This window comes from Plectropomus leopardus, chromosome 4, assembly GCF_026936395.1.
Source record: "Plectropomus leopardus strain MGB_pleo_1.0 chromosome 4, ASM2693639v1, whole genome shotgun sequence".
Lineage (NCBI taxonomy): Eukaryota > Metazoa > Chordata > Actinopteri > Perciformes > Serranidae > Plectropomus > Plectropomus leopardus.
The window spans coordinates 38,618,034-38,643,365 of NC_142179.1; the positions used below are offsets into that span (position 1 = coordinate 38,618,034).

Sequence of the window (25,332 nt, forward strand, 5' to 3'; positions counted from 1 at the left end):
TAGGAGTTGAGCAGGATTGTAGCCACAAGATAGTGGAGTAGTTCTATAGGCTAACAAAGCAAGGTATGGATCTCGTGCTTTCTTTAGCAGTCTCCTCACTGTCTGTACGTGGCGCTCTGCTTCACCGTTACTTTGAGCAAACCTGGGGCTGCTAGTGATGTGTTTGAACCCATATTTTGCTGCAAAGTCTGAAAACTCTTGGCTCGCAAACTGAGGTTCGTTATCACTGTAGAAGAGTTCAGGGATGCCATGCCGTGAGAAAATGGACTTGAGATGCACTGTCACATCCTCTGATCTGGTTGGTGTTAGCTTTGCAATCTCTACAAATCTACAATAATAGTTCACTACAAACAGATAGTTGCTGTTGTTAAGAGTGAATAAATCTGCGGCTACTTTCTGCCACGGCCTGTCTGGGAGCTCACTTGACATCAGTGGCTCTACCGGGTTTGGACGTTCTTGGATGCATGTCCTGCAGTTTCTCACCAGTTCGTTTATTTGGCTGCCTATTCCTGGCCACCATACTGCTTCTCTGGCTCGCTCTCTGCACCTAGTCATACCCCGGTGTCCCTCATGTAGCAAATCTAGGACCAAACTGTGCATGGCTGTGGGAATGACTAATCTGGAACCTTTGAGTAGCAGTCCATCATGAACAGTGAGTAAAGCTCTGTCTGGCCAGTAGGCTTTCACTGAGCCTCTGAGTTGGCTACGGTCTGGCCAACCTTTCTGGCAAAATGCCATGACTTCTGCACAAACACTGTCCTCTTTTAGCTGTTCTCTCAGCTGTGAAAGGTAGGTTGAACTGGCTGGCAGGTTGTTCACTATCTCATCTACATAGATGTTAGTGTCTTCCATTAAACTTTTGTTACTGTCCTTTAAACTTGTGTTTTGGCTGACAGGTGCCCGTGAGAGGGCAGCGGGCAGCTGGCAGAATTGTCTTGAGCATACAGAACCCCCCCAGGGGAAGCCGACAGAGAGAGTTACTGCAACGTAGCAGCTCAGCCAGGAAGAGTCCCGTCAAGCTTATAAAGAACTTCTGCTGTGAATGATTAGGGTTTACGTTTAGACCTGCTGTTATTCCTCTGCCTGCCCCTCCCTGCCACCGCACACCCCTCTGCATACCAACACACTGCCAGCACTGCTCTGCTTCATGTTGGGCTTCCTTTACATGAAAAATAAGAGAGGGGTGCTTTGGAGTATTACATTTAAACAGAAATATCCTCAACAAAACATTTGAATGGCATGAGAGCTGTGAGGTAAAAGGAGTGTTTCTGGCGACTGTGGCAGGAGCAAAATGGATTTTAGCTCCAATAAAAAGGACCATTTAAACACCTACGCTAAATTTAGACTATTTTCACTGCTTACCTAACTGTCAGACAGGCCTTTACCACTGGAAACTGACACCGTTACATTCTGCTCTCCTTAAAGCCTGAAACAATCATTTTACTCCACAGAACTCAATGTGTCTCTGCTCTTCTGCTGGTTAGTTCTTGTTACTGTGTGACTTTATGAGCCAAGTACAAAATGATTTTGTACCGCATGATTACCAGTGTTGCTCCCATTTTATAATCTATTTTGTAAATCACATATGTCAAAGTCAAGGCCCATGAATTATCTATGGATGATATTTGATTAGTATTAGAACCGACCGCAGGCCGCAGCCGCCCACTGGTGTTTTGCACGCACTAATACTACATTCCCCACAATGCAACGGTAGCCCGCGAACTCACTGCAGCGCAGCAAGCGGCCTCGGCTTCATTATTCATCAGCAGTCAGAGCAGATGTCGACTTTCAGCTACCCCCCTCCCAAAAAATGGCTAAACGGAAGGTGGACGCTGAGAACAGGGGGTTTCAAGCCAGGTGGGAGGCAGAGTACATGTTCACGGAGGTAAAAGGCAAACCTGTGCGTCTTCTGTGTGGAGAAAGTTTGGCTGTAATGAAAGAATATAAGAAGGCGCCATGAAACGTCTAAGAAACACACAGACAAAGACAAGAATATGGACACGGAACAAAGGCTACAGAAGGTGGAAGAATTGAAACGAGGTCTTAAGTCCCGGCAGGCTCTTTTCACAAAAGCCAAATCACAAAGCCAGGCTGCTGTCAAGGCTAGTTTTATTGTGGCAGAAGAGGTCGCAAAATCAGCCCGGCCATTTACAGAGGGAGAGTTTATCAAAAACTGTATGCTTAAAGTTTGTGACGCAGTGTGCCCAGACAAAAGGCAGCTATTTTCAAACGTGAGCATGAGCAGAAACACCGTTGCTGAACGTGTAGACCAGCTTTCCACCAATCGAAAAGAACTGCTTGTGGAAAAGGGAAAAGATTTCATCGCATATTCCCTTGCTGTGGATGAGAGCACCGACACAACTGACATTGCCCAGCTGTCAATTTTCATCCGTGCAGTGGACTCCAGCCTGAGCATAACAGAAGTTTTTGGCATTACGTCCTATGCATGGCACAACTACAGGACAAGATCTGTATGAAGAGGTATCCAGATGTGTAAATGAGATGGGGCTGCCTTGGGAAAAACTCGTGGGATTGACAACAGACGGAGCACCCGCCATGTGTGGACACAGGAGTGGATTGGTGGCAAGGATGCGTGAGAGGATGCAGGAGGAAAACGTCACAGATAAGCTGACAGCTTATCACTGTATAATACACCAGGAGTCGTTGTGTGGCAAAGCCTTGAAAATGGAACATGTAATGAGCACCATAATGCGAGCAGTTAACTTCATCAAAGCCAAAGGTTTAAATTACCGCCAGTTCAAGGCATTTCTGGGCGAGTTAGATACAGAGTATGGTGACTTGCCCTATCACACAGATGTGCGATGGCTAAGCCAGGGAAAGGTGCTGCAAAGATGTTTCGAGCTGCGTGAGGAGATCTGTCCTGTTCATGGAAAGCAAAGGGAAAGACACAACAGAGCTCCGAGATGAAACGTTTCTGTGTGAAATGGCGTTTCTGTGCGACATCACGAGCCATCTGAATGTGATGAACCTGCAGCTGCAGGGACGGGGGCGTGTCATCTCTGATATGTACAGTACAGTGAAGGCGTTCAAAACCAAGCTGAGTCTGTGGGAGACGCAGATGCGGAAAGAAAACTTGAGCCACTTTCCCAGCTGCCAGACCATGAAAGAGAAGCTCTCTACCGCTGTGTTCCCGAGTGCACAGTTTGCTGATAAACTCAACAGACTTGCCGCCGACTTCCGACGCCGATTTGCTGACTTTGAAGCCCAAAAAAGCAGGTTTGAACTGCTCGGCAATCCTTTTGCAGTTGACGTGGAAAGCGCACCACCAAACCTACAAATGGAGTTGATTGAGCTCCAGTGCAATGACACACTGAAGGAAAAATATGAGAGAATGGGTGCTGCTGAGTTTGCACGTTTCATCACAATGCCCCAGCTGCGCATCCAAGCTGCTCAGACGCTCTCTATGTTTGGCAGCACATACCTGTGTGAACAACTGTTCTCTTTGATGAAGCTAAACAAAACATCACACAGGAGCCGTCTTACTGATAAACACCTCCACTCAGTCCTGAGGATTTCCTCAGCTCAGAGCCTGACCCTGAACATTGATGAACTTGTACAAAAGACGAGACACCACCAAGTATCAGGCTCAGCCTCAGGCAAGTGAGCATCACAGAGCATTAACGTATTTTTAGTTTATAATTCAGTTAAATTTTTACATTTGTTTCTACAAGACATGTGATTTTTCTATGAAGGAAGAATTGTTTTGTCTGTGTGCCATAGATTTTTGTATTTTATTTTATTGTATTTTATTTATTTATTTATATTTATTTTTCAGTTAATGGACTCAGGGAAAATTGCAGATAAGAGCCATGAGAAAGAATATAACTGATTTGATTTATTTTTTTTATTTTCTCATTTTACTATTTGAAAGCAGTAATTGGTAGGATCATAGAGCAGCACAATATTGCATTTCCAGTTTATAGTGCATGCAATTTCATTTATGCATTTATCTTGATATTAAGGAACATATTTTGTTTTTGAAGGACATTTACTTTTTTGCTGTTTGCCTGTTGAAAATGTTTTCCCTTGAAATTACTGACAGAGCCATAAGAAAATATTGCTTTATTCATTTAATGTACAGGACATGTGATTTATCTTTGAAGGAAGTTTGTTTTTGTCTGTGTGCCTGTTGAGAAATGTTTTCACTTGAAATTACTGACAGAGCCATAAAAAATATTGGATTATTCATTTAATCATTAAATAATATACACTGTATTAGGTCTTGGTTCAACAGGCTATGTGCAATCATTTCAAAATGTTGTAATAAACATTGAACCAGTCCGGCCCTCGGCTTGTAGCAAATTTGTTTTTTTGGCCCTCTGTGTATTTGACTTTGACATCCCTGTTGTAAATCAAGCACACCCCTTCCCAGCAGATGTGCTCGGCCCCCCTGGTCAGTTGAAAACAGTGTTGCCATTTTGGCAATTTCTGGGGGAGCAGTGGGGGGAACGCAGCTGATTGGTGACTGAGCCTGAGTGACAGGAATGACATGCAAATGTCTAAAATGCATTTATTTTGTGATGGTGACTGTCTTTTTCCATTATGCTTCTCTTATGACTTCACACTATAATGTTTGCCAAAGTAAATAAATATCGTCTCTAAGTACTGAGTGCTCTCAGTTTCACAAATTACATTTTTTTTTAAAAATGACTAGAGTTTAAAAACCCTCTAATGGGCTTCAGGGATTTAATTAGTAATGTGTGTGTGTATGTGTGTGTCAAACTTTATTCACATATATCATACTATATTATATACTTCACACCTGAGGACCTTTGGCAGTGTAGGTAGACAAATGCAGTTATATTTCAGTACTGATCATGCTGCATGTCATAGGTACTTTTTCAGTAGTAACGTGTTCAGAGTAATGCTTGTGGATATTTATATCTTTTCAAATAATCCAACATTTTCAAGCTTTTAAACCTTTCCTGGTTTCTCACACAGCTGTTGCAGCAAAAGCAGCATGTCTGCACACGATATTCAGTGGTGCTGAATGAAATATTTAGATCATTTATTAGCCTAAGAAAAAGTATTAATGGTGGGGGCCCTTCTGTGCGGAGTTTGCATGTTCTCCCCGTGTCTGCGTGGGTTCTCTCCGGGGTCTCCGGCTTCCTCCCACAGTCCAAAGACATGCAGCTCAGGTTGATTGGTGACTCTAAATTGACCTTAGGTGTGACTGTGAGTGTGTATGGTTGTCTGTCTATATGTGTCAGCCCTGCGATAGTCTGGCGACCTGTCCAGGGTCCCGCCTTCCGCCCAATGACAGCTGGGATTGGCTCCAGCCCCCCCGCGACCCTTACGAGGACAAGCGGTTACAGAAAAAAGTATTAATACCACACTGTAAATATACTCTGTTACAAGTAAATGCCACACATTGAAAATGCCAGGTATCTAAAGTAAAAGTATGTAAGTATCAGAAGAAAAATGTACTTAAAGTATTTAAAGTTAAAGTACCAAATGCAAAAGAAAAGTAACCTGTGACTGTTTTGCCATCACATATTACTCAGGCATTAACGTAAAATATTTCACAGGAATTTACTGTTGTAATTGGTTGAGGCGTAGCTAAGTATTTTTGAACTTTTTCTTATGGGACTGCAACTCATGAATATTTTTATTATAGATTAATCTGCTGATTATTTCTCTGGTAAACGATTGATTATTTGGTGTTGTAACTATAGTGAAAACTGAGAAATGGCATCACAATGCCAAGCCCAAAGTGACACCTTCAGCAGTGTTTTGTCCGGCCAGCAGTTCAAACCTCAACATTATTACAAATAAAATCAAGATAAAAAGAAGAGGAAGAGGCAGAAAATTCTAACATTTGTGAGCTGGAACCAGGAATTGTTTTTAAATTTTAAATTGTCATTTAAAAATGACTTTGACTATAAAGATAGTTAATAACAATTTTCTGTTGGCTATCTTATTGATTTTTTTGACTAATAGCGGGAGCTACTTGTATTAACATATTTTATAAACTCTTCATGTGTCTTAATTGGATAAATCTTGATTTGTAAATTAACTAAAGCAGAGCGTAAAAAGAACATTATTTCCATCTAAAATGTAATGTAGTACAAGTCTAAAGTTGCTTAAGAAGAAAAGCTCAAGTATTTTAAATCTCAACCTAAAGTAATAACCTCAGACATTTTCATTATGAGTCTTTAGAGTCACTATCTGTCCACAAATGAGCTGACACAAACTTAAATGAATGTATGGCCCACTGATCAAAGTACAGCATTATTTTTATATTTGTAGTTTTATTAACTGGATGTCAGGGCAACATTTACTGAAAAAATGCTGTATTAAGTTACTGCTAATGCAAACCGATCATTTCAATTGACTTTTATCATGAAATGGTCGCAGAAAAGGCAATGTGTTAGTAAGTGAGATTAGCACAGCTGCTACTACTGTGGTCTTTTTCAGCATTTTCTGACAGTGCATCAGTTTCACTTCTTGCAGGAAGTGGTGGAACAGTCAGCAGCCAAAGCGAGCTGCTCACACCTGCGCTGCTGTCTGCACAATCAGGTTGTGTGCAGCACTAAACCAGGTCATGCTTGCTCACAGAATGATGGAAAATTCCCAATCATTGTCTGACCTTATTAAAACAACAACAGTTTATTTTGCTGCCCCAGAACTTTGTGACTTGTACAGTTAAACTGCATTTGCTATTACCGCCAGTAACTACAGGTGTCGCCAAATCAACCAGGACTGAAATCTTTGAGACTGACCTTTTAAATACAGTATCTTGAGAACATGGATTTAGTTGCAGTTCTACCATTGGTGTTCAGGTGCATTAATGAATGTAGATCACCTATGTTTTAGCAGAGCTCAGGGCCCAATACACAGTCACTGTGGTAACACCTATAAAACAGCAGGAGATAGACTTTAAGCCTAAAGATGACATGACACAGCCTATTCAGACAGCTGTGTTGATTAAAACAGTGGTGTACCTGTTCTGTCAGTCACACATCTAACAGAGAACAGGGTAACATGGCCCAAACGCTGGTACAAGTAATGCTACTGTCATATATATATCAGCATATAGCACCTACTTGTCACTGAGCAGCACAGGTACATAGCATTTCCCACAGATCACCAGCTGTCACTAATACTGTTTCCCTTGTTTATAGTTTGTCTGCCAATGTCTCAAATGATTAAATAATGATCACCTGATGTTAAAGTCATCCATGTAGCGCTGATGTTTTCCTGCAGATGTTGTAGACAGACAGCTGCTGACTGTGAAGAGTAGCTGTAATCTTGATCCCTTGCTGTTGTTGTGTGTGCAGGATCCTGGCCACTGTGGGGGCGGATTTTGATCTGAGAACACTGAGAGCGGTGAGAGTCCTACGGCCGCTTAAACTGGTCTCCGGCATTCCAAGTAAGTTAACTTCACATTTGACGTTGATTTGTTAGTGTAGGGCTGGACAGACGGACGGACACAACAGACGGACTTTGATGACATCTTGAAGTAGTGAAGAAAATGTATTAGACATGACTGAGACAGAAATCATGTTTACAGACCAGGAAACGTGTGAAGGTTTTGTTCAAGTTACCTCTAGGCATGTTATGTCATATCGTTAAAGAACATATTCTCTTCAGAGGTCTTGGTGTACGTATGTGCTTTTGATCTGTGGACAGAGACAGGCTGGCTGTCCACACTCACCAAGACGAATTTCTGGTTCCGACTTAAAGACTAACTAAAACTCCAGACTCCTTTTTTAGTTGAAAATGAATAAATATGGGTATTTAGTAGTGTTGCTGACTGATTCAGGTTCAACTCCTGACTTTTGAGTAAAAAGTATTTAAATTCTTGTCTATAAATATGCATAGTGACTGCCCTCTAAGGGTTGAAACCTACTTGCAGTCATCGCTGATTGAGCCCCTTGTCACTGCTCCATCACCCACCGACTACCCTGTGATGTTGGGGTATGAAGGGATGGGGTGGGGGTTGGGGTTTGTGGATCAGGAGATGGCATGAGTGGGTGACTGGGTGTGTTTAAGCCCCTTTCCAGTCCTGACTTTTTTCACATTCCAGCGAAAAGGCCCTCAGGTCAGAAGCGTGGGTGTTTAGTTACTCTTTAATCAATGAATGAGATTAGCATTGATCTTCTCACCTCACTCTCAGAGGAAGGGTGTGCGATATGATAATATTAGATCGTGAAGAATTAAATGTGTCTGTGATCCACCATCACGGAGAGACCGTTGAATCGTGCTGCAGTGCACATTCTAAAGTTTTTGGCCGGACTGCAGAATGTGGTCGGCTCTGGCGCAGCCTCCACCAGTCACACGGGGACGTTCATCCCTGGGTCTTAACAGAGCTGCCTGAGGGAGGATGTGTTAATGATCAGTGGGTACAGCTCCAGAGAAAGCAACTGCCCTCCGTTGCATGACTGTGTCTAACATTTAGTGTATTGTTCTGCATTTTAACATATTTCAGGTTTGCCAATTCTCATACTCCTGGCGTGTGACACAGCTCTCATCATTATTTCCTGGGGTAGACATAGTGATTTGGGGGCTGGGGGCCACAGGCACATTGGTTTTTTTTTCAACCTCTCTCTTAATTTAATATGAAATATCCCTAAAATATGTCTTCAGTGTACTCAGTAACAGTAAATAAGTCCCTGAAGGAAAAAGGTTGGGAATCACTGTACATGGTCCAGCCATATACTAGGTTTTAACCTAGTCTTGTTTTTTTATCAGCTGAAGCACTATTTGCTAGTCCATTTCATGCCTTCCCGATAGATACACCGATAAACCAATCATAGCAAACCGTCAAGTCTGTTGGAGGTCATGGATGAAAATGAAAACACCAAAGAATTTGCCCCCCCCCAAAAATTCAACATTGATAATATTTTACCTGACAAAACATATGTTTCCCATCAAAACAGTGGAAAACAAAATTTCACACACAAATTAAAATCTGTTCAAAAAGGTACTTTGGCCTAAATGTCTGTAATTATTTTTTTTAATTTTAGGGCTATATTTTTTAAATTGTGAAATTAGCCTTAAAATCCAAAATGACAAAGAATCGTGATAAAATCCTGATAGTTTACTTTAAAGAGTAACTGACCCCTAGATTTTTGGCCAAATTGTCTCTTTACTGGAAGGTAATAAACATTATCAGCATGGGCAGGGCTGGGAGGCCACCGATCATGAACACATCCTCCCTCTGCAGCTCCTCTCAGACCCGGGGATGAATGTCCCTGTGTGACCAGCGGAGGCTGTGCCAGAGCCGACCACATTCTGCAGTCCAGCCAAAAACTTTGGATGCGTCGTCTGCATGAGCATAGAACTACAACAGATAGAATATGCACTGTAGCACGATACGATTTCTCCGTGATGGTGGATCGTGGACACATTTAATTCTTCACAATCTAATATTGTCATATCGCACACCCCTACTCTGAGAGTGAGGTGAGACATTCAATGCCAATCTCATTCATTGATTTAAGAGTAACTAAATACCCACACTTCTGACCTGAGGGCCTTCTCGCTGGAATGTGAAAAAAGTCAGGACTGGAAGGGGGCACCCAGTCACCCACTCATGCCACCTCCTGATCCACAAACCCACATGAATGCCCATGTTAGAGATGTGCAAGTCTGACCTCAAAGGTCAGTATTGAGGCCCTTGCGGCATGTTTGGGTTTGGGGTTATTGAGCCATTTAAAGCCATTCCAATCCTTTATTTCACATCAGCTGTCATGCTGGTGTTTTCTCTGATGAAGCTTTCACACTCACCACAAGCAAGTGCAACAGAGGCCCCAGGAGCAAGATAAGAATAATTCATTAATGTAGCTTCATCTGCGCAAATGATGTACAGAAAACAGAATTTAACATTCAACAGCAAACAGTGCATTCATGGAACAAAGGTAGGGGCTGCATCGTGGGGACAAACACTGGTGAGTACTCTCTGAAAGGGACAGAGAAGACAAAGAGGGTGTGTCAATAATTAAAATAATTAACAGTTTGATAAAATAAATATGAATGATAGTGAGTGATGTGAAGGTACAATTAAGAGGAAAAAATGCAGGCTCTCTCATATATAACTGTAGAAAACATGTGTAACACTAACATATTTAATAAAATGAATTTGCCTTGAAAAAATACTGGACAGTATTAAAGTGAATGGAAGAGGCCATTTTATTTACACCTTTCATTCAGCGAAAGCTTGGACCGGTGATGCCATGATCAACACCTTCATGTGATGCAGAGAGGATATACTGACTGAGTGTCAATGTGAACAGTCTGCTGGTAATGGCATGTCTAATAATTCAGTAGACAATGTACAGGATATACTGATTAAGTATGTATTCAGTATGTAGTGGACTGCCTTGGCGTGGTTATTACATTTTTCCTCTGAGGAACTCCAGAGCTCAACGTCCCCTGGGCAAGTGGGCGACACGTCAAGAGACACTGTTTTACAACCCAAAACATCCAACAGAGGGTTGTTAATTAACTTAACTGATACTCCATGTAGGCATCTGCAATCACATTCTGCTTTTAAGCCACAGAAAGTGTCAGCACTTGTACAAGTACTTGGCCCTTTCCATCACAAGATGCGTGGGAGATAGGCACTCTTGAGGCCACATCCAGCATACCACAGGATGTAAGATATCTGAATGACCTCCTGGGGTCACTCAGGCACATGAAGCAACAATCATTCATTGCCCCCACTGCTGAGATGACAAAAGGCAGGACGTGTTGTAAAGTCATTATAAATCCTTGTGTTGAGACTGACATCTGACAGAATCGCTTGGACCTAGGTTGCGAGTTATGTTTAACTTAATTCCCTAATCTTTCTCTTTGTAGGTAAGAGTTTGTCTATGTACTTTGATGAAGAAGTAGGACCAACTCCCATTCTTTTATCATTTAATTTGAATGATTTAGGTAAAAGCATGTTTTATTCCCTTTTTGTGATGGAGCCCTATTGCCATCTAAGTGACCTTAATTATCATTAATCTCGTATCCAACTTTATAGTTACATCTCATTTTGCATTCATTGCATAATGTTAAAAAGTAATCCTATATCTAAGTAATCACCAAGTTTGTTAGGATCCATGGTAGAATGTTATGTTATGTGTGGTCATTTAACAGAATTGAGCAAAGGATCTTCAGAATCATGTGTTACGTTATAAATTGCCTTTAGGTCTCCTAACGTGTATTTGAAGTTACTGTGATGAGACTATAGTGGTGATGAGATACGTGAATCTATACACCACGGGTTAGATCGTGTAATTCGTCATAAAGTACAGAGAAATAAATGTCTCCTAAATTACACTAGGTCTTTTAGAAACTAATGCCAGATGTGCGATTGCTCGGTGCAAAAGTTCGCTAACTCCGCCTTCCATCCGCATCCCCAAATTGAAAGATAAAAACTGAGTGAGCTCAGCTCAGCTCTCTCTTCTCAATCTCTCTTCTCGTCTTCTCTCTTCATTTTTTGCTTCTCTTTGCTTCTCTTTGCTTCTTCAAGCCTCTTCAGGCTTCTCTTCAGTGCTTCTTTTCATTCCCTTTTACCGCGGCGCGTCTCGTGCATCCGTGCTCGCAACTTTTTCTTTTCTTCAATTTTATAAGCGGAGCCGCAACAGCTCACCAGAGCTTTGCTGAACTTTACTTTTGAAGCCATTTTCTTTTTAAATCTCTTTGACGCTTTTCTTTATAACAGTTTTTGGTCAGTACAGACACTTTCAGCGGGTCACCTCGTCTGGAAGCTCTCCCCTGGAGTGAAGTGACGACCTGGACCTCCCCCGAGAAGTCTAATCAAGTCGGCAAAAGTAGGCAGAATAACATTTTCTAGTGATCAGAGTTGATGTCGTATAGTGAAGCTTTAATGCCAAATTTCTAAATTCTAATTTACCGTTCAGCGCACATCCACGTTTTAGATGGTCACATATTTCCACCCACTATCATCCCTAATTAATCATTTACATCACCTGAACATACATCACTTAGGTTCCCTCTCATTTGTTCACTGTCCCTTATATGTCATACTATTTCCTCTATTTACTCATCGTTTTATAAGCCTTAATAAATTATTCTCATTTATCGCCAAGTCGTTGTCTGTGAATATAATTTCATAAGAGAAACAAGATCAATGTATACAGGATAAACGGTACAGATTGTGCGATTGATTAAAGTAATGATAGATAGATAGATAGATAGATAGATATACTTTATTGATATCAAAACTGAGAAATTGGGGTGTAGCAGCGCCATACAGTAAGAACAAGAGAATAAAGAGCACACATTATTAAAAGAATATAAAGGAATATGCTTTAAAAAACTAAAAAACTAAGAGACTGTACATATATACATATATACATGTGTAAAGTGCGGAAGAGTATCTGAATAAATAAAAATAAAGTCAGCAGTGTTGAGTGACATGGAGCTAAGACCGGACTTTAAAGAGCATATCAGACAGAGGTGCGTTATTGTACAGGTGGATGGCTTGTGGCAGGAAAGATTTCCTGTATCTGTCCTTTCGACAGCGAAGCTGAATCAGTCTGTTGGAGAAGGTGCTCCGCTGTCGGTCCAGTGTGCGGTGGAGGGGGTGCTCAGCATTGTTCATGATGGCGAGCAGTTTTTTAAGTGTCCTCCTCTCCACCACAGTCTCCACGGTCTCCAGCCTGAAACCCACCACAGAGCCAGCTTTCTTAATGATTTTATTAAGTCTGTTGGTGTCACTGGCTCTGATGCTGCTACCCCAACAAACAGCAGCGAAGAAGATGGCACTGGAGACAACAGACTGGTCGAAGATCTCCAACATTTTGCTGCACACATTGAAGGATCGTAGCTTCCTCAGGGAGTAGAGTCTGCTCATCCCCTTCTTGTATACAGCGTCAGTGTTAGATTTCCAGTCCAGTCTGTTATTGATCACTACACCCAGATATTTGTAGGCCTCCACCTCCTCCACAGTCTCCCCCCGGATCTGTAAAGGCTGTGAAGACGTCCTCTTCTTCCTGAAGTCTATCACCATCTCTCTGGTCTTGTTAACATTCAGCCTCAGGTCCAGACCACTCCACAAAGTTGTCCACCAGAGACCTGTACTCCCCCTCCTCTCCTTCTCTTATACACCCAACAACCACCGAGTCATCAGAAAATTTCTGCAGGTGGCATGACTCGGAGTCATACTGGAAATCAGTGGTGTATAACGTGAAGAGGAAAGGCGAGAGCACAGTCCTCATGGAGCTCCTGTATCACTGACCACCACATCAGACACGACACTGCCCAGACGGACAAACTGTGGCCTGCCTGTCAAGTAGTCAGTAATCCAGTCAAGTCAAGTCAGTTTTATTTATATAGCCCATTATCACAAAACAAGGTTTGCCTCAGAGGGCTTTACAGTGTACGACATCCCTCTGCCCTTAGACCCTCACATCACCCAAGGAAAAACTCCCCAAAAAGAACCCCTGTAACGGGGAAAAAAAAAAAAGAGGAAGAAACCTCAGGAAGAGCGGTAGAGGACAGTGAGGGATCCCTCTTCCAGGACGGACAGACGAGCAATAGATGTCGTAAATAGCAAGTGAAATACAATCATGGCAAAAAAGGAAAGAGAAAGGGGGGGGGGGAGGGGGGGGAGAGAGGAGGGGGGGGGGCACAGAACAATAGAAACAGATGCATGTCATATTACAATAATGGTAGGTGTGAAATTAGTAATTGCTCTCTATGATGATGTTGATAGAGTCTCATGCAACAGTCTCATGCATATGTGAAAGGGAGTTGTCCAAAAGGCAAGATCACGGCATCGGCGCAACCAGGACCAGACCACGATCAGGGCGAGCGGGGGGCACAGAATCAGTACAGCCACAGCACGAGCACAACCAAAGGCAGGGTCGCAGCATCAGCACAGCAATCACCACGGTCAGGCACAGTCAAGGTTACGGCCAGGATCCAGGGAAACTAGGAAACAAGGGAGCAGGAGCGCTCCCGAGAGGCAACGGGATTAGCGTAGTGCAGTTCAACAGACCCAGGCTCTGTAATCGCGAGCCCCAGGTGGTGAGAGTACCACATGGCTATCACAGAGCTAAGTTAAGCTTGCACATGGCAATGCAGTAAACAGACATGCATGATTTCTGATGGCAGCATTGAGAGAAGGAAAGGAGCTCAGCATATCAGAGGAAGTCCCCCGGCAGGTTAAACCTATGTCAGCCTAACTATGGGCTGGACCAGGCAACCTGAGCCAGCCCTAATTATAAGCTTTATCAAAGAGGAAGGTCTTAAGTCTACCCTTAAAAGTTGAAACGGTGTCTGCCTCCCTGACCGAAAATGGAAGATGGTTCCATAGGTGAGGAGCATGGTAGCTGAAGGCTCTGGTTCCTAACCTACTTTTGGAAATTTTGGGAACCACAAGTAACCCTGCGTTTTCAGAGCGCAGTGATCTAGAGGGTTGGTAAGGAACTATGAGCTGTGACAGATAGGATGGAGCCTGACCATTTAGAGCTTTATAAGTAAGGAGGAGGATTTTAAATTCAATCCTGGATTTCACAGGGAGCCAGTGCAAAGAAGCTAAAACAGGAGAAATATGATCCCTTTTCTTGCTTCCTGTTAAAACACGAGCAGCAGCGTTCTGCACCAGTTGGAGAGACCTAAGAGATTTGTTTGGGCAACCAAATAATAGGGAATTACAGTAATCCAGCCTAGAGGTGACAAATGCATGTACTAATTTTTCAGCATCTGTTTGTGATAGGATATGTCTAATTTTTGCGATGTTACGCAAGTGAAAGAAAGCCGTCCTTGAAGTTTGTTTTATATGGGAGGCAAAGGATAAATCCTGGTCAAATAAAACTCCGAGGTTCCTTACAGTTGTGCTAGAGGCCAAGGTAATGCCATCTAGAGAAATTAAATTGTTGGAAAAGGAGCTTCTGAGGTGTTTTGGGCCAAGAACAATAACTTCAGTTTTGTCTGAATTCAACATCAGGAAATTACGGCTCATCCAGGCTTTTACATCCTTAAGACATGTTTGAAGTCTAGATAGCTGATCAGTTTCATCTGGTTTCATAGATAGATATAATTGCGTATCATCAGCATAACAATGGAAATTTAAGGAATGTTTTCTAATTATGTTGCCTAGAGGAAGCATATATAAAGTGAAAAGGATTGGTCCGAGCACCGAACCTTGTGGCACTCCAAAGCAGACCTTTGTATGTGCGGAGGGTTGATCATTGATGTGAACAAATTGGGAACGATCTGATAAGTATGACCTAATCCAGGAGATCACAGAGCCACTAACACCCATCCCCCGCAGCTTCTCACCCAGCAGCACTGGCTGGATGGTGTTGAAAGCACTGTGTGGCAATACTACGAGGGTTGAATTTATTTACTGATTTTTTTTGTTAGTTAATAAGTGCCCGACAACGCCACCTAGGGGAATTTCACCCCCAGGAAATACATCAGAGGGAACCACCACTCTAATATTAACAAGGTCACCCAGATTCGAGAGGCACCAGAGACTGAGGGATTCCAAAACAAGGTATCCAAAGAAAGTTTATTAACAATATGTCAAAAATTAAAAGGCTGAACAAATCTCAGTGATGATGCAAGCAATAATATAATAATAATAATACGTGGCAAAATATTACACAATCCTCCAGGGCACCTTAACAGGTTGCTTGAGTTGCAAATAAAGTGCATGTGCTAGGTACAGGGCTGAGGGCTCACCAGGTGAGGATGACTGAGAGGGGGAGAAGGGTCCTGATGATACACACCACACGTGAAGAAAAAAAGAGAAACCGCACACCATCGACTGACACCCAGGTGCACTACTGTACAGGGAGTGAGGGGACCGCCACCGCAGGGATCAGTCACTCGCCACACCAACCCAGCAGCTCCTGTCCAAGAGAGAGAGGCAGATATTAATCAAGGCAAGAGGGCAAAAAAAACAAAACTAAACCAAAAATGCCCCGACACCACACTCTGCCGGGTCCAGGAGGTCACCACCAAGGTTGATTGTGCTTCAATTGCCGCTCACACACAGTTAACCCAATAAACCAAACAATAAAAAAAAACAAAACTTATGCAAAAAATAACTGAATAACTAAACACAAAGTCTACAGAAAACAATGATCACAAAATCCATACACAATAAAAATGAATATCTAAGGACAATACCAAAAGAAACAATAATCAACCAATGATTAAAAAGTTAACTGGCGTGGATCAGTTCTCCTAGTGCAGCTTTAAATCCTATGCTGCGTGTTACGTCCACATGATCCACACCACATACAGTGCAGGCAACACTCACGGGTCATCCGGAGGGATTTATTCCAGGCGTGCGAGACCGCGCGCACACACCGAACACACAATTATATATAAAGGGAAGAACAAAACGGAAAACAGTGGACACAAATGTAACGAGTAGAGAGCTTGCTGCGGCGAATCCGCGACAGAGCAGGTAGACAGAACAGCAGCAGCAGCACAGCGGCCCACGTCAGAGGAGGAGCCACCTGCTGTGATACAGACTAAAATTAATACGTGAATTGCAATTAGATGGATTAAAACAATCGCGCATACATACCCGTGAGTGAGGGCGCAGCGTCACAGGCAACAGGAGAGATAGCCACCAACCAACCACCTTTATAACTGCTAACAGCAAAAAGAGACCAGAATCACACAACGTGCAGCTCGACAAAGCGCATGAGACACGCCAGACACAAACGAGCCAGCCTACCTGAGGGTTCCCAACGCGGTGCACGGATTATTGTGCACGGCTCCGAGGCCACGCACTCCCAACCCCCGGCCAGAGTACAGGCCAACTCTGCCGGAGAGCAGAAAGCGTATCAGACACGGCACCAATACAAGCCAGAGACGCAGTAATAGTGTCCGAGCCTACCTGGCAAAGTGAGCAGAGGAGACGCGCCGACCTACGTCTCAAGACAGCCACGTGGATCAAACTCTGCCACGCCAAACCACACTGCCGACACACACGCTCAGGTTTCCGGATGAGTTGGGAGGGCGCACATCTGAGAGGCGCAGCCCTCCCCCATATATAGCTTTGGCTGGCCTCGCCCAGTACGCTGGTGAAATTGGATGATTGCTCCCAGCCCAGTGTCACTCAATGGGCGGGGAGCAAAGGGGCGAGCCTACACAGCTATCCACCTGACCCAGCACATAACTAACATGAGTGGAGACGGGCTGTGCCGTCCTGCCACATCTACCCCCCCTTTTTGCATTGTCGCCCCGACAATGGACCAAAGGGACCTGAGGGTTAACACCAAGGCCGGTGGAAAGCAGACTGGGCGTTAGACACAGCCCTTGACGGTCCTGCCACTTCACCGTCAATGCAACCAGCTGACCGTGGGAGATGATGCACGTTTGAGTGTTGGCCAGCGGTGGATCGACCTGACGGACAGCGGGCTGACTAACACTGCCTAAACCTGCCGTAGGGGGAGAAGAACCCAACACGGGAGCATCTCCCCGTGCCAGAGGCATACCAAGGACAGGCGGATCTCTCGGCAGTGTCGCTGCCAGGGGCCCCCTATGATCAGCACTGCCAGCTATGGGTGCAGCCGATGGCAATGGGGTTTCAGGGACCAACACCCAGAGGTCGTCATCACTAGAGGAGTTACCCTCGAGTGCTGTTGGTGGAAACGGAGGAGCGGGAGGAGAAGCAGGAGGAGGACCAGCCAAGTCAGGCCCTAGTTTGGCCTTCAACATGTTTCGATGCATGTTGCGCACCTTCTCCAAGTCGTCCACAGGAGCGATGGTGTAAACCGCACCGTTGCCACGTGGGGCTCTTAGCACCTGGTACACCACGGAACTCCAAATGTCACTGATTTTATGCCGGCCTCTAACACTGTGGTCCCAGAGGTAAACAAGCTGGTTCACCCGCAGAGGCTCCTCATGGATGTGCTGGTCATGCCGCTCCTTACGGCGACTGGCAGCTGCCAACAACCGCTCATGAGCCCCCTCGAAAGCTGCCCTGAGTCGCACCTGATGCTCCGCAACCCAATCCTGTACTTTCCCTGGCACAGGGTCTTGGACTCGACCCAGCAGAAAATCGATAGGGAGGCTAGGCTCACGGCCAAACATTAACAAGAAAGGAGACTCCCCTGTGACCTGATGAGGTGTGGAGTTGTAGCAGAAGAGCACTTGTGGGAGGCAGGCGGTCCAGTCTTGTTTCCGAGAATTTGGTAGTGTGCGCAGGAGATTGTGTAGTGTTCTATTGAACCGTTCACACTGTCCATTTCCTGCAGGGTGGTATGGGGTAGTACGGGACTTCTCTACCCCATACAAACAACAGAGCTGCTGGATCAAGGCACTCTCAAAACTGCGGCCCTGGTCTGAGTGAATGCGATTTGGGACGCCAAACTTAAAGAACCACTCATTCAGCAAGACCTGGGCAACAGTGGAAGCGCGCTGGTCCCCAGTTGGGACAGCCACAGTGTATTTACTAAACACATCTGTCAGTCTCCCACCCATTGCTGGAGGGCTCCAAACACAGTAAAATCAATGGCCACAATCTGGTTTGGCCTAGATGCGAGCAAGTGACCCATGAAGCTGTGCGAGGCAGGCCCAGAGTCCTTTGCGACCTGGCATCGCTCGCATTCTCGGATCCACTGTTTGATGTCTGAGCACATCCCTGGCCAGTAGCAGCGCTCTCGTACCAGCTCGGTGGTTCGATCAATACCCTGGTGGCCATGTTCTTGGTGGAGCAGTTTCAACGTCTCCTGTTTCAGGAGAGCTGGCAAGATCAGCTGAAAATTCTCCTCTCCCCCATCTGAGCGGAAAACTTTCCGGTAAAGCACACCATCTTTTTCCACCAGGCGATCCCACTGTCGCAACAGTGCCAAGGCTGGTTTGGACATGTGGCACCTCTCGTCTGGGGTCGGCCGGGCCTGCCTTCTCCAGAGGCCCAGAACCTCTTTCAGGAGGGGATCAGACTCCTGCAATGAACGGATGTCAGACGGAGAGTGGAACGGAAGGGCGGACACCAGGGACTGGGTCACTGGAGCCACTGCGACAGGGGGAGCAGCTTGCTGAAGGGGAGCTGGAATGGAGGTGCCAGGTAGGGCCTGCTCAACCATGCTAGCGCCTGACATATACTGTCGGGAAAGGGCGTCAGCGTTCTTATTGCTACGGCCAGATCGATACTTGATCTCGAAATTGAAGGCAGCCAGTTGGGCTGCCCACCGGTGCGCGGTGGCTCCCAGTTTAGCTGACTGGAGGTGGCTTAACGGATTGTTATCGGTGAAAATAACACACTTGTGTCCCAGAAGATATTCCCGGAACTTCTTTGCCATTGCCCACTTAAGGGCAAGAAATTCCAGTTTCATGGAACTGTAATTGGCCATGTTACACTCAGTCGGCCGGAGACCTCGGCTAGCATAAGCTATTGGCCTGACACTACCCTCCACCTCTTGGGACAAGACAGCTCCCAGACCACTGTGGCTGGCGTCAATCTCCAGGATGAAGGGACGGGAAAAGTCTGCATATGCCAGAACAGGGGCTGAGACCAACTTTGCTTTCAACGTTTCAAAGCTCTCGTCACACTGGGGTGTCCAGGCAGAACTGCAATCTGGTTTCTGGCCTCGTTTGGGCCGGCTGCCTGCCATAGTTGCCACCAACTTGTGCAGGGGGCCTGCCAGCTTGGCAAACCCCAAGAAAGAACGCAGCTCTGAAACCTGGCGGGGGTGCTGCCACCTAGCGACTGCCTCGATCTTCGCAGGGTCTGTGGAAACACCTTCCCCGGAGATAACATGCCCAAGATAGCTGACCTCTTTCTGAAAGAACGCACACTTCTCCAGCTTGGCTTTCAAGCCCTCCTTCTGGAGCCGACTCAAGACGACTTCCAAGCGCTGCAGGTGCTGGCCAATAGAGGAGGAAAACACAACGATGTCGTCAAGGTAGAGAAGTAGCGACTGACACTGCTGGTCCCCAAACATCCTTTGCATCAACCGCTGAAAGGTGCTTGGGGCATTACACAGCCCGAATGGCATTCGGTTCCATTCAAAAAGACCAAAGGGCGCGCAAAAGGCTGTCTTAGGCTTGTCCTGCTCGGTCACAGGGACCTGGTTATAGCCACTGGCCAAATCCAAGGTCGAGAACCAACAGGTGCCAGAAAGAGCATCGAGACTCTCCTCGATATGAGGAAGGGGAAAAGCATCCTTCCTCGTCTTGCTGTTAAGAAGGCGATAGTCTACACACATGCGTAGGCTGCCGTCCTTCTTCCTGACCAACACAATGGGGGAGGCATAGGGACTGCTGCTCTCCCTGATGACCTTAGCCTCCAGAAGCTGGTTTATGTGGGCCTTGGCCTCTTCGTACTCCGATGGAGGAATACGCCGGTATCGCTGTCGCACAGGAATGTTGTCAAGCAGTGGAATGTCGTGTGAAATGAGATCAGTGCAACCCAAGTCACCATCATGTGCAGAGAAGACGGAGCTGTACTTCCGCAGTAGGGACCGCACCTCAGCTTGGTCTTGTTGTGCCAAGGCAGACAGGTCTACCAGTTCTACCCCGCTCTGTGCAGGACTGCCAGCCACTTGGGAGGACACTGTAGCGGTGGCAGACCGCTACAGTGTCCTCACCTCTGTGACCCCAGTGGGTAGACTCACTACATGGGCACAACTGAGGGCACCCAGACTGGTACGTGGGTAGAGGAGAACTTCAGTTGTTCCTACGTTCACTACCGGGATGTAGACCGTACCACGGGCAGCTTGGACAAGACAGGGGGAGGCAAGCAGCCCAGCTGGCAGCCCTGATTGAGGGGGCTCAAAAAGCACATCCTGACCAGAAAACGGGACAGGTGCTCGCAACAAATTGCATGGCACCACCCGGTATCCTCACTGCCTGTGGGCCTCGAACCTTGGCGGTACCCAGAAGATCTTTCGGATGCCGAGTGATGGACTGGTGGCATTGTTGCAAGGCCTCAATGACTGAACCAGGAGCTTCAGTCACCACAGGCAAGCTGAACAATGCAGCACCATGTGCCCCAAAAAGGTCACGATAACATCGGCGGATAACATTCATCCCCAAGATTCCAGAAACAGAAGACGCACCTGGAGGGTCTCGCACCACCAGTATGCCACAACCATGAAACACTTTGCCACACAGTGCCACATCTAACTCTAGATAGCCGATGTAAGGGATTGCTAACCCATTAGCTGCCCGAAGTTGCAGCCAATGACAAGACTGGAGGCGATCGGCACCCCAAGGTGCAAAATGCTCCAAAAAGAAGCTTTCTGTGATAGTGGACACCTTGGATCCAGTGTCCACCAAGCATGGGACCATGACGCCGCCCATGGAGAGATTGATGTGAGGGCAAGATGACATTAATTTACCCATGGTCCCTTCCCTTGAGCCCATCGACTCCCCATCTGAGCTGTGACTCGGCAACTCAGTGGGTTTCAGTTTTCCGGCTGGCGAGAGGGAAAGGAGGACCTGACCACATTGTCCGCAAGACCAAGGGCAGAAGTGGCACGAGCACGAGAAGGAGCCCGTTCTCCATCACATTCCCTGGCAAAATGACCTGGTTGCTGACATCTTCGACAGATCACAGGACCAGAGCGACTAGGGCGGGATTGAAAGGATGAGGTCTGCAAAGATGCCACCGTCTGGGTGAGCTGGTTGAGTTGTTCCTGTTGGCGCTTCAAGAGCTCCTTCAACTCACCCAGTTCTGAGCCCTGTGAGGCGGCCAAAGGAGGTGGATGGGGACTGCTCTGTACCCCGTACTGCAGACCATACATGGTGGGGAGAGAATGGCTACGCTCCCTGGCACCCCCTGGAAGCCCCTCTCTTTCCCAACGAATTGCTTCTGCACGCACCTCCAGTAAGGTGGACCGACTGGAGAAATCAAAGAATGTGATCCTCACAGTGCCTCCTCCACCATCCAGATGCAAATGAGCTCGTTGCAGCAGGTAGATGATGGCGTCATCGACTCCAACATGGGGCTGATTGCAGAGGGTCCAACAAAGTCCTCACCTATGGCCTCAGCTGGGCTAAGACCAGTCTCTCCAGTACCTTCATCACATGAGACGTGAGAGCCACTGGTCGATGGTCTGACAGGTCACCTGAAGTCGACTTCTTGGGGACAGGAACAAGGCATGACGTCTTCCACAGCAGCGGGACTCTCTGCTGACTCAGGCTCAGGTTGTAGATGTAGCTCAGCACAGGTGACAGTTGGCTGGCGCAGGTCCTCAGGATCCTGGGGGTGATGCCATCAGGGCCTGCAGCCTTCCGCAGGTGGAGTCTCTCCAGCTGTCTCTGAACCTGGCCTGTAGTCACGGTCATGCAGGTGCTATCGTCTATGGATGAGGAGGAGGAGGAGGAGGAGGGGGAGGAGAGGAGCTGAGCTGGAGAGTGAGGGGGGAGGGGCTGGGACAGGACAATTGGGACAGTGTAGGTGTGTGGGGGGCTGAAAGTGTGGAGGGGGTGACAGACGGTGAGCTGAACCGGTTAAAAAACTGGTTCAACTGGTTTGCTCTCTCCAGGCTCCCTGATGGCTGTCTGTTCGTCACCTTAAGCCCAGTGATGTGCTTCATCCCAGTCCACACATCCCTCACACTGTTCTGCTGGAGCTTGGCCTCCAGCTTCCTCCTATAATTGTCTTTACAAATCCTCAGCATCTTCTTGAGGTCATGCTGGACTCTCCTCAGCTCCTCTCTGTCTCCAGACCTAAAAGCCCTCTTCTTTTTGTTAAGACGTTCTTTCAGGTCACTGGTGATCCATGGCTTGTTGTTCGGAAAGCAGTGTACTGTCCAGGCTGGCATGGTGGTGTCTTCACAGAATCTGATGTAATCTGTGATGCAGACAGCTATGTTATCAATGTCCTCCCCATGTGGATCACAGAGCACTTCCCAGTCTGTCATCTCAAAGCAAACCTGAAGTGCTTCAGCAGCCTCCGGTGTCCACCTCCTCACCGTTCTAGTGTGAACAGGCTGCCTTCTCACCACAGGGATGTACTTTGGAGATAACAGAACCAAGTTGTGATCTGATCTGCCAAGGGGGGGAAGGGCTGTGACACTGTATGCTTCTCTGGCATTAGCATACAGGAGATCCAGTGTTTTGTCGCCTCTGGTGGGGCAGTCAACATACTGGTGGAAGTTAGGTAGAGTTTTGTCCAGTGATGCATGGTTAAAATCTCCTGTAATGATCATGAATGCATCAGGATGTTGTTCTTGCAGCTTTGCAGCGGCGGAGCAGATGGCGTCACAGGCCAGGCATTTCACTACACATTGATCGTAATTATCATATCTGCTGGTCCACTGAATGACTGGCAAATGACTAAAAATACGTCATCAGGTGGAGTTTCGTTGGCTCTTGGGGCTGTGGCTTAAAGTGCAGGCTGTACTTTTGCATTTTCGTATAGCCCGCCAACCCTTCCGCTGCAGTCACAAAGAGTACAGAAGCAGATCAAGAGACACACCTGCCCCTCTCTCTGTTCATCAAACTCAGAGTGAACAGTAAATCTAGGCAGTGCTGATCAAGGATTGTGCTACTGCACTGCCAATTTCTCTCCTAGAATGTTTTCAGAAATGTATTTTAACATCCTGTTTTGCTGTGATGGTGAGAGTCCATGAGCAGGAAGTGGACACCATACTGCTTCCTGCACAGTGAAAATGGAGGCAGAAAAAACAGAGATCAAAAAGTAAAACTTAGCAGCGCTAAATGAATATAAACCAAGATTCTGTTCCTGAGATGTATATTTCTCTCCTGAAATGTTTTCAGAAAAATATTTTACCTTACCATTTACCTGTAGTACGAGATGCGACCAGCCATCATTGTGTCAACAGACGAGGTTCTCTCTCTCTCTGTGTTTCTTGTCTGTCCTCATACTTTTGTTCTCCGATAAAGGTAACGTCAAAAAATAACAAAACCACATTTTTCAAAAACCTGGTTCTCTTGTCTGCATCAGGTCTGCAGGTGGTGTTGAAGTCCATAATGAAAGCCATGGTACCTCTGCTGCAGATCGGCTTGCTGCTCTTCTTTGCCATCCTAATGTTCGCCATCATCGGCCTCGACTTCTACATGGGCAAGTTCCATCGCACCTGCTTCAGAATTGACACAGGTAAGCAGGAGGAGGACAGGAGATGAATATTAACTATTAAATGAATTGTAACAATTTTATGGTTCAGGACATACAGCTGAGGCATTTTTTATTAATTGTATAGTGCAATAAATTTTAATTCATTTCTGCTCATCTGTCAAGGTTTCTGCAAAGCACATTGGGCTTCATGCAGCAACATTCTCTCATATTTTCTCTCAATTTTTTGGTAAGAAGAAATATAAGAGAACTCCAAATGCACCAAATGTTCTAAACCACCCAAATCTGCTCTGCCCAGGTGTGGTCAATGATAATTCCTGCTTGATCATAAGTCACCTGTCAGCACAAGTATCACCTCCTAAACACTATATAAGAGCAGGTTTAGTGCCGTGTGCAAAGACTCTGATACATGAACGAGACTGGAGACATGACACCAAAAAAGGTTGGAAGAAGAAGAATAACTTCAGCAGTAGTAAAACTGCTGTAGGCCCACGGTTTACTAAACTTAAACAAAGTAAATGTGATTTTAAGTAAATTTATTAAAACTATACATGGAAAAAGGTTTATATAAATTTAATAAATCAACATAATTAAAAGAAAAAGAAGCAATTTCTTATAAATACAGTATATGGTGAAGCATGATGTGCTCAGCACATGTTTTTTTTTTTGCATTTAAAGCCACATAAGAAAGAAATAGTAGCAAATTATTTTTTAAATTAATCAATGTCGTAGAAAATAATTATTTGCTAATAATGTTAATGTAATCATGAGTAATTGTATGGATGATATGATTTAGTAATGTCATGAGGACTTTAGAGTCTTTCACTGTCTCCAGTAAATCTGTTTGTTAAGATACTGCAGGGGCGAGACCTTGGTGTTTTGACTACATTGATAGGCACAGCTGTGTGACATGTGAAATGTCTAATTGTTTCAGCTGCACATGTATATTTTCATATTTTTGGTTTGTGTGAAAAAAGATCACAGTACTTGAGTCAATTTACTTAGTTACATTCCAGCTCTATTCAGTTGTAACTGAAATTACAGTCACTAGGATTTATGCACCAAGTATAGTAGAATTTGTTTAGCCCTGAAATGTAATCATTATAACTACATAATATGAATTTGATTAAATTATTTTTATGCATTTTTTAAATGTTCCTCAAATATACAACTTATTGTTCTTTGTGTTGGACAACAATTTGCAGACTGTGAAAGCAAGATGTTTTTCTCTTATCTTGGTAAGAGTGCTCTCGGCCACCCATAAAATGTTCTTTTACCGAAGAGAAGAGCAAAAATATGAAAACTATGGTGAATCTCAGAAATGAGTGAGTGCAAACAAA

General features: G+C 45.4%; 1 protein-coding gene across 2 annotated transcripts in view; it reads left to right on the top strand.

Moving 5' to 3' along the window:
* The window catches only part of cacna1ba (calcium voltage-gated channel subunit alpha1 Ba), a 230,573-nt gene that overhangs the window by 60,313 nt on the left and 144,928 nt on the right, over window positions 1-25,332 (top strand). For both annotated transcript variants that reach the window (XM_088077242.1, XM_088077241.1), the window contains exons 3-4: window positions 7,302-7,393; window positions 23,864-24,016. In XM_088077242.1, coding sequence (XP_087933368.1) covers window positions 7,302-7,393; window positions 23,864-24,016 — 245 coding nt within the window. The remainder of the gene's footprint in view (window positions 1-7,301; window positions 7,394-23,863; window positions 24,017-25,332) is intronic.